At 41.0% G+C, this 10,428-nt stretch overlaps 1 protein-coding gene across 1 annotated transcript in view; it reads left to right on the top strand.

Moving 5' to 3' along the window:
* The first annotated feature begins 2,985 nt into the window (after positions 1-2,985).
* Positions 2,986-10,428, top strand: part of LOC132893547 (solute carrier family 26 member 6-like) — a 30,891-nt gene continuing 23,448 nt past the window's right edge. Inside the window, exons 1-2 of the mRNA XM_060932738.1 lie at positions 2,986-3,131; positions 6,177-6,316. Coding sequence (XP_060788721.1) covers positions 2,986-3,131; positions 6,177-6,316 — 286 coding nt within the window. The remainder of the gene's footprint in view (positions 3,132-6,176; positions 6,317-10,428) is intronic.

Raw genomic sequence — 10,428 nt, 5'->3', positions numbered from 1 at the left:
CTCTTGTCTCACCTGCTGTCGCAGTGCAAGGTTGCTGCTGGCCATTCTGGCCACACTTTGCTTTCACCTGGTGGATTCGAACACCTCTGAACGTGGTCACTTTCTCCCATCCACATGCACACTTTCGGAGGATCTTCTCCTCATTTCCTGGAGTTCTGGCGTTCTCGTAGTCCGTTTCCATTGCCGTCATCACCGTGTAGTCCGTCCTGTTGGGCCCATCTTTCATCCCGCCTCTCGGAGGGCCCACGGGTTGTTGCTTCTTGTGGTTCTTCGTAGTTAAGGTTGGGTGTCTCTCTAATGAGAGACCCGTGGGTTGGGTAACTAGCCGCCCACGCCCAATGCGGTCTTTCCCTGCTGTCATCCAGTCTCTCCTGGACGTCCTCCAGTCTTCCCTGGACTCCAACTGCCCTATTCACAGTAGTCACTGGGTTTACCAGAACTTCAGGATTAAACAGGAAGATGTTAATACCTGCAAACAATAGGAGATATTATTTGACAATAAATGCTTCCCAAAGAAGCATGCAATGTAATCACCAATATGAATAAAATAGTAACACCTGCACAAGAAGAGTGGAAACAATTAGCCTACATCATAGAGATGTTACAGATCAACAGTGTGTATACCAGCAGTGCATAGTAAGAAAATAAAACTGGGTAAAGTATCAAAAGAAAGGAAGTGGAAAAGAAAAAAAACAAGCGCGCAGTTGGGGCCCGTTGGTGCACAGGTGGCAGCTCTCTGAACTGCAGGCAGAACAGCAACCGCTACAATGCCCTTCTAAAATGCTGGCTAACCAGGCGAGACCAGAGGAACGTGTGTGTGTGTGTCAGTGTAAGTGTGGGTTCGCGTTACTCACAATCCACCGGTCAGACCAGACGGATCAGGTTACAGATGTCGGTACAGTCATGCAGCAGATGCTCCTGAGCAGAGGCCTAGCTACTGCTGTGGGTTAGCTCGCTCGAACAAGATGCCAAGATGCTGCTCACCCCAAAACCCTCGGTAGCTGGCTGGGTCCCAGACCCGACACAGTGAGTCCCCAGGAACTGACGAAAGCGCTCTGGTGGGCCCAGCAACAGAGGGCAGATGTGTCCACGGAAAGGAAAAAAAACCAGCAAGATCACTCACTGGAGTGACACCGGAGTCCCCAGGTACACATTATGGCCACAAGCAGGCCAAACTATAAAAATACTCTCTGCAAAATAAGTGCTGAAATAGGGCTCACAAACAACACGATCTCTCTCTGCTCTGCTGCAGGCGTGAACTTACGTGAGCTTCTCTCTTGCAAAGTGATGAAACATTCAAAAAGCTCGCGAACTCTCGGGCATTAAACATATACCAATTACCATTGGCTGACATCAAAATTCAAATAAAAATACAACGAGCAAATAAGTCTGATTGGTCCGAATGCACAGTACTGTACGTCACAACACATCAGAACAGTGAAAATATTCCAAACCACAAGGCATTATGGTAAATGGAGTTAATTACACAGAAAATAGGGCAATCCAATATAGAGTATAAAATACAGTGTTATTTTAGAGGACCTTACATATATATACCTGTAATGTGTGTGTGTGTGTGTGTGTGTGTGTGTGTGTGTGTGTGTGTGTGGAGAGAGAGAGGGAAAATGCACATTAAATAATACAATACCAAACTCTTTGTCTTTATGGACATGAGTACTGGGTGTGATTAATGACTATGAAATCATACCTTGACCTCATATCTGCTTGATTAGGAATGTAACCATTTGCAAGGAAACACTGATTGATGAGCAGGTGAACACCCTTACTTGTAAGTAAATCTTATTCATAGAAAAAAAGTCTCCTTCCACTCATCCAGTTTACATCACTTCAGTCCATTTTAACTTTATTCTGACTGCCGTGCTTAGATTTTCAAGGTTAATTTTATAAACTACTGATACACTTACATTATATCCACTTTTGTGATCATTTTTGCTGTTCATTAAAGCAAGCAAAGGTCAACATGTGCTTTGGATCATTAATCAGGGCACGTAGTATTCCATTTTCTGTTAGCATGATATTTAAGAATGGTTTATTAAGGTTTTTTTAGCAGTCAGTAAATAGGAAGAATCATTCACTGTAGCTCCAATTTCCAATGAGTTAATTCTTTTGTTTTCGAGGTATATGTTGGATATTCCTGTGGCTGAGCCAAAAATGCCAAAAATTGGGTTTTGGACAACATTGGGGTTTTTCTGCTTATAATATGCTTAGAAAACATAAATAGTCCAAAAGATTACAGAAATTTTTTAATTTAGAGTGAATTCAGGTATACTGGAACATCAGGTATACTGGGAGAGTTTAACTTCACGGCATTTGTAATATAGTCGAAAATGCCAAAATTTTACCATATGCAGTGTTTTCCCAGACCACTGTTTTAAATGTCCAAAATCCTGTCTGTCTTTCTGTCTGTATCACTTTGTTGTTCTCTCCATCTTTTTAAAGCTTTCCTTCTCTTGGAGGTCAGACTTTGCTCTATTGCAAGAAAACTCTGGGGTGTGTGTGTGTGTGTGTACACCTGTGGTCTATTTTAAAACCAGATAGGAAAAGATACACATTAACAAGGAGATTACGACAAATGACAGAAGTGACAAACACCATGATTGTTCTGTATTCCTGGTACTCACACTGTACATGTATTTTCAGTGCATGCTAGTTAGTAAACTCAAATCTTGAATCATAGCTCTTTTTTGTTTTAAATTTATTTGAAAGATTTCTGAGTTTATAGTTATGATCTGTAGGACTTGTCTTAATGATATACATATACTCTTGAAGATATACATCCACTATTGAGGATCATTTTCTTTCTGGACTCCAGATTTTCAGTAAAAGATCAAGGATGTTATGTGTGATGTGAAGTGATTGAGGTAAAATAAGGAAAATATTTTTTTTTTAATCTGTTTAAGAAACCTACATTGCAGTACAGGTAAAGGCTCATAGTCAGGAGGACATTTCTGACAGAAGAAAAACATGGAAGTAGAAATGGATGAGACTGTAAAACAGAGGGTGGGATACCACATCCAGCGCGAAGTCATGGATGAATTCCAAGTTGATAAACTTGGTGAAAAATCTGCTGTCCACACATCACCCATGGACAAAATTAAGGAATCAGTGAGGTAAGAAATGACTGAGATTAGAAATTGTTAATTCAAGGGAAAAAAGCTACTGGTTTCAGAGGAAAAATCCAGATATTTTTTATCCTAAATGCTGTCTCTAGTATCAGTAGAAGGTAAGAGAGAATTTCAATTAATTGAAAATGACTTAAAGGATAATGCAGGTGTAAGACCAGTTGTTGAACTCCATCAATTTACAGTGTCTGTGTGTGTATAGTACTATACCCATTACACTATGACAGTAAAGGTCTTTAAATGAGAAAAGTATGAGAGAACAGTGTGTCGAAATTTATCAAGATCAAAAACCAACAGAGAAGATAGCAAAAAGCAATTCTGGTTACTTATTGGTGTATGGCAGCCATATTATTTACAAATGTCAACATGTTTTTGTTAATAATTGAAGTTCACACTGTGCTGAGTATTTCTGATATCAAGATTATTATGTAGTTGGAGAGATGATAATAATAATATATAGTGCCTTTATTATACCCAAGGTCACTGTACTGACTGAAGAATTCATGAAAGAATCATCAAAAAGTCCCTCTCATGCCAGGCAGTCTCCTGTTCCAGTATTAACCAGCTCTTTGAGGCGTATGGGTGCAGTGCCAATTTCCGTTTCCGTAGCCCTCAGCCTCTATACCTAAGGTAACAGTGGGGGGTCAGTCCTCTGGTAACCACAAGAGTTTGACTTCCCCACTTGCATCTGCATTGCCAGACAGCAGTAGATATCATTTTTATGATGGTCTTTGGTATGACCCAACTGTGAGTAGAACTCACGATCTCCTGGTCAAGAGGCAGACACACTAACCACTAGGCCAACTTGTGGCCTTTGAATCATAGTTTGTAAAATTTTTATTGATTGCTCCAACTTTCATTCTTCTCTAAGTGACAAGGGTCTTCAGCTCTCTCTCTTTTTTTTATTAGAGGTAAAACTCAAAATGCTTGACTGTGATTATTATGTGGTAAAAAAAACCATGTATTACTTTACATTTCACTTAAATGCAGAATTGTTCATTCTTAGCAGATTCTACTGCTCTAAGAACTGCTTCTCTTATACAGTATGACCAGACCAATGATTTCATATTATTGTTAGTGTGCTTGCCAAAGGCAAGCACACTATTGTTCTTCTTAAGTTTACTTATTCTGCCTTATTCCGACACGTTTTTTGGATCCACTACTGCTCCTAGGGCATTCGAGATAGAGACACCGTTCCAACTCTGAGACATCTGGCCCAAAGTGGTGTAGTGTGCTTGTATACAGCTTTTGGATCAATGTGCCTGATCTCTTGTTCTTGTCTCATCTCATCTCATTATCTCTAGCCGCTTTATCCTTCTACAGGGTCGCAGGAGCCTGTCCCAGCTGACTACGGGCGAAAGGCGGGGTACACCCTGGACAAGTCGCCAGGTCATCACAGGGCTGACACATAGACACAGACAACCATTCACACTCACATTCACACCTACGGTCAATTTAGAGTCACCAGTTAACCTAACCTGCATGTCTTTGGACTGTGGGGGAAACCGGAGCACCCGGAGGAAACCCACGCGGACACGGGGAGAACATGCAAACTCCACACAGAAAGGCCCTCGCTGGCCCCGGGGCTCAAACCCAGGACCTTCTTGCTGGGAGGCGACAGCGCTAACCACTACACCACCGTGCCGCCCCTCTTGTTCTTGTCATTTTTCTTTTGTTTTTTCCCAGAGAGAATGAATAGGGCTCATGAATCGAATCGTCCTACTCGGACACGCTCCATCGCAGATGCACCAAACCTCATGTGATACTTCAGGCCAACTCCCCCGACACATACATGCAATCGGTTCTGACCTGCACTCATATTTTTCTTTTATTTTTGGTCATCCCTTTTTCCTCCATAGGCTTGCATTGATTTTTGGCCCCATTGAAAATGAATGGTGTTTCAGGAGAAAAACTTTCACTCTCCATCAATTTTTTTAACCAAGTGACCAAACTTCAAGAAACTTCACTTGATGCCTCAGGCCAAGTCCCCGCACAGATCCATCCCCTCATCTGAGACCTGCACTCGTCTTTTCCTTGGTTTTCACGCATCTCTTTTTACCTCCATAGGCTTCCATTGATTTTTGGCCCCATTCAAATGAATGGAGTTTTGCTCAGTAACACTTCCACCACACATCCACCAAACTTCATATGGCACCTCAGGCCAAATCACCCATCACACACATGATATCGGTTCTGACCCGCACTCGACTGTCTTGCCTTTCATCCGTCCATTTTTTCTCCATTTTGCCGCTAATCAATGGAAGCTTGACTGAGTCATTCCTCCCTTCCCCCATAGGTGATGATGCATTTGGCAAGGATCTGCTCATTCGAGACTTTGATAGCAAATCAACTTCAACTCAATGGTCACTTTATTAGGAATACTTACACGCACACACGATAGCAATTAGCATATAAGCATTCACGTGTTACCATGCTAGCTGTTAGCATGTTACCCATTACGATATCATGCCTGCTGTTACTGGTAGCTCGCAAGATGTTAGCATGTTCACCATTAGCATGTTATCATGAGAGCTGTTAACATGTTAGGATTACGGTAGCATGGTAGCATGGTTCCATGCACATATGTGGAATGATGCAGATATTATAGAAATTATAACATATTAGAAAAAGCACTTTTCTGTAAACCTGTGATTTACGGTAAATGACAGTTGTAAGTACTGTCAGAGCTGCTGCTGCTATGGAAAATTAATCATAACCTAATGAGTGATTTGACTTGAGAATTCAAAAATGCTGTGCTATAAATAACATTAATAAAATTATGCCTTTTTTAAATTAAACTTTGGCAATAAATATGTTGATGGACTGTATTTTATTAATGCTGAAATGGTGTGCGAATTTGAATTTAGTCCACTTAAAGGATTAAATGCATTGTAATGATAGATTATACAGTGTCCTCATTGACATAATAAATGTCTGATAGACGGTCATGCTGTATCCCACCTGTCTGTGAAGTGAAATGTGTCTGGATATGAAAACCTTCCCACTTGAGTCTCATCTCAGTCTCTGCCCCAGGTGTTCTGGTTCTCGTGTGAAGAGCTGCTTTCTGTCGTGTATTCCCGTGCTGTTATGGCTGCCACGTTACTCACTCAAAGAAAACGCTATTCCAGACCTTATCTCAGGAATCAGTGTGGGCATCATGCACCTACCGCAAGGTTACATACATATACACATACACGTCTGAGTTACTCATAATTCTACACTGTACTGTACATCTGAGACAATAAAGAGTAGTTCAGTGAAATCTATTCTACATTCAAAGCCGTACTGAGATTAGATATCTTTACAGTATGTGTTTACTGTGTCTGAAATTTGCTTCTTTAGCAATGCACTGGTGCTATGAGAGTCATGCAGGTAACAGATAATTGTCATTTATGTCACGGCATATATTTTTTTGTATACTGTATATCTGCCTTAAATGTCAGAGAGACTTGCTAATATGCTTTAGGACACAGTATGATTAGTGCAGTTCATAAAAATGAGCAAATCTTGTCTTATTAAATACTGTAACATGTTGAGTGCAGTTATTAGGCTCGTGCGATATGGTTTTGTCCCTGCTTGTGATTTTCCAGTTTCAAATAGCACAATAAATGATGTAAAATAAATAATCTCCAGAACTGGTGGCCTAAAACAAGCATTTCCATCATTTCAGTTTTAAGGAGAGTGCAGGAGTGTATCATTTTTTCCTTGCCACCATTGCCTCAGACTTGATCATTAGGGATAAATGTACCGTGTCTTGCAAAAGTATTCATCCCCCTTGGTGTTTGTCCTGTTTTGTTGCATTACATGCTGGAATTAAAATCGATTTTTGGGGAATTAGCACCATTTGATTTACACAACATGCCTACAACTTTAAAGGTGAAAATTCTTTGTTTTTGTTTTTTTTTATTGTGACACAAACAACAAGATGAAAAAACAGAAATCTGGAGTGTGCATAAGTATCCCCCCCAAAAAAAAGTCAACACTTTATAGAGCCACCTTTTGCTACAATTACAGCTGCAAGTCTCTTGGGATATGTCTCTATTAGCTTAGCGCATCTAGCCACTGGGATTTTTGCCCATTCCTCAAGGCAAAACTGCTCCAACTCCTTCAAGTTAGATGGGTTGCGTTGGTGTCCAGCAATCTTCAAGTTATGCCACAGATTCTCAGTTGGATTGAGGTCTGAGCTTTGATTAGGCCATTCCAAGACATTTAAATGTTTCCCTTTAAACCACTCCAGTATAGCTTTAGCAGTATGTTTAGGGTAATTTGTCATGCTGAAATGTGAACCTTCATCCCAGTCTCAAACCTCTGGCCGACTCAAACAGGTTTTCCTCCAAAATTGCCCTGTATTTAGTGCCATCCATTTTTTTCCTTCAGTCCTGACCAGCTTTCCTGCCCCTGCAGATGAAAAACATCCCCACAGTATGATACTGCCACCACCATGCTTCACTGTAGGAATGGTGTTCTCAGGGTGTTGGGGTTGTGCCATACCGTACATGACATTTCCCATGATGGCCAAAAAGTTCAATTTTAGTCTCATCTGACCAGAGAATCTTCTTCCATGTGTTTGGGGAGTCTGCCACATGCTGTTGGGCAAACTCTAAATGTATTTTCTTATTTTTTTCTTTAAGCAGTGGCTTTTTTTCTGGCCACTCTTCCATAAAGCCCCACTCTGTGGAGTGTATGACTTAAAGTGGTCCTATGGACAGATGCTCCCATTTCCGCTGTGGATCTTTGCAGCTCCTTCAGTGTTATCTTTGGTGTCTTTGTTGCATCTCTGATTAATGCCCTCCTTGCCTGGTCTGTGAGTTTTGGTGGGCGGCCTTCTCTTGTCAGGTTTGTAGTGGTGCCATATTTTTTCCAATTTGCTATAATGGATTTAATGGTGCTCCGTGGGATATTCAATGTTTGGGATTTTTTTTATGACCCAACCCTGATCTATACTTCTCCACAACTTTGTCTTTGGCCTGTTTGGAGGCTCCTTGATTTTCATGTTGCTTGCTTAGTCGTGTTGCGGAATCAGGGTCCTTCCAGAACAGGTTGATTTATACAGACATCATGTGACAGATCATGTGACACTTTGATTGCACACAGGTGGATCTTAATCAAGTAATTATGTGACTTATGAAGTGAATTGGTTGGACCAGCTCTTATTTAGAGGTTTCATACGAAAGGGGGTGAATACCTATGCACACTCCAGATTTCTGTTTTTTTTTTCATCTTAATTATTGTTTGTATCACAATTAAAAAAAAACAAAACAAACAAAAAAAAACCCACTTGCACCTTTAAAGTGGTCGGCATGTTGTGCAAATCAAATGGTGCAAACCCCCCAAAAATCCATTTAAATTCCATCTTGTAATGCGACAAAACAGGACCAACACCAAGGGGGATGAATACTTTTGCAGGCCACTGTATATTAAGAAAATGTACAGTACACAAGGGTTTATTACAACTATTTTGCTATTGGGTTAATAATTAGGAGAAAAAACACTGTGTTGTTTCATAGGAAAATAATAAATGACAGGATCAAATGATGTGGCCCAAAGTGAAGTGGAGTTTCTGTAACCTGAAGACTTTCTCATGCTTTTTATGAGTTATTATTAGAGAAACTACAACTTGTTTAGTAATGTTTAGGGTCATTGTCCTGCTAGACCGTGAACCTTCGTCCCAGTCTCAAACCTTTGGCTGACTCAAACAGGTTTTCCTCCAGAATTGCCCTGTATTTAGTGCCATCCATCTTTCCTTCAATCCTGACCAGCTTTCCTGTCCCTGCAGATGAAAAACATCCCCACAGCATTTTGCTGCCACCACCATGCTTCATTGTAGGGATGGTGTTCTCAGGGTGTTGGGTTTGTGCCACACATAGCATTTCCCATGATGGCCAAAAAGTTCAATTTTTTCTCATTTGACCAGAGAATCTTCTTCCATGTGTTTAGGGAGTCTGCCACATGCTGTTGGGCAAATTCCAAATGTGATTTTCTAAGCAATGACTTTTTTTCTGGCCACTCTTCCATAAAGCCCTACTCTGTGGAGTGTATGGCTTAAAGTGGTCCTTTAGACAGATACTCCCATCTCCACTGTGGATCTTTGCAGCTCCCTCAGTGTTATCATTGGTGTCTTTGTTGCATCTCTGATTAATGCCTTCCTTGCTCGGTCTGTGAGTTTTGGTGGCTGGCCTTCTGTTGTCAGGTTTGTAGTGGTGCCATATTCTTTCCATTTTGCTCTAATGGATTTAATGGTCCTCTCTGGGATATTCAAAGTTTGGGATATTTTTTATGACCCAACCCTGATCTATACTTCTCCACAACTTTGTCTCTGACCTGTTTGGAGTGCTCCTTGGTTTTCATGTTGCTTCCAGAACAGGTTGATTTATACAGACATCATGTGACAGATCATGTGACACTTTGATTGCACACTGGTGAATCTTAATCAACTAATTATGTGACTTATGAAGTGAACTGGTTGGGCCAGCTCTTATTTAGGGGCTTCATACGAAAGGGGGTGAATACTTATGCACACTCCAGATTTCTGTTTTTTCATCTTAATCATTGTTTGTGTCACAATAAAAAAAAATCAATGTGCACCTTTAAAGTGGTCGGCATGTTGCGTAAATCAAAGGGTGCTAACCCCCCCAAAATCCATTTTAATTCCAGCTTGTAATGCAACAAAACAGGACAAACACCAAGGGGGATGAATACTTTTGCAAGGCACTGTATTAATTCACATGTTTAAAATATTTAATTTTCTGTAAAGCTACTTTGCAGCAATGTCTATTGTTAAAAGCGCTATATGAATAAATGGACTTTACTATAATATTATTGCCAGCCATGCAGTTGGGCAATACTTTCTCTTTCTTGGTAGTCCATTGGTTCCGATGATGACTTCTGTGTTCTCATGGGGGGTGGGAGTGCCTGTGGCTCCGTAGTCCAAGACTGAATGCACACAGATACCCACAGGTACTGCAGGGATGATCTGTTGTCTGGACCATGGCAGATGCTGTCCCGTGATGTCTCTCCCTCACAGCATCAAGATGCTGTCGCCTGACCTCCTCAAAAGTGCTTATTGCTTTTGAGATTAGCCCCTTCCAAGCTGTCCTGTCTGTAGCATTTACCTCTAGTTGGGATGACTGGATGCCGCACCACTTGAGATTGTTTTTCAGAATATCCTTGTATCTCATTTTAGGCCTTCCCCTTCTCCGTGAGCCCGGCTTCAGTTCTCCATACATTAGCTGTCTGGGAATATGATTATCATCCATCCTAACTACATGCCCAGTCCAGTGAAGTT

This window comes from Neoarius graeffei, chromosome 10 (assembly GCF_027579695.1).
Source record: "Neoarius graeffei isolate fNeoGra1 chromosome 10, fNeoGra1.pri, whole genome shotgun sequence".
NCBI lineage: Eukaryota > Metazoa > Chordata > Actinopteri > Siluriformes > Ariidae > Neoarius > Neoarius graeffei.
This window is presented reverse-complemented; position numbering and strand designations above follow the sequence as displayed.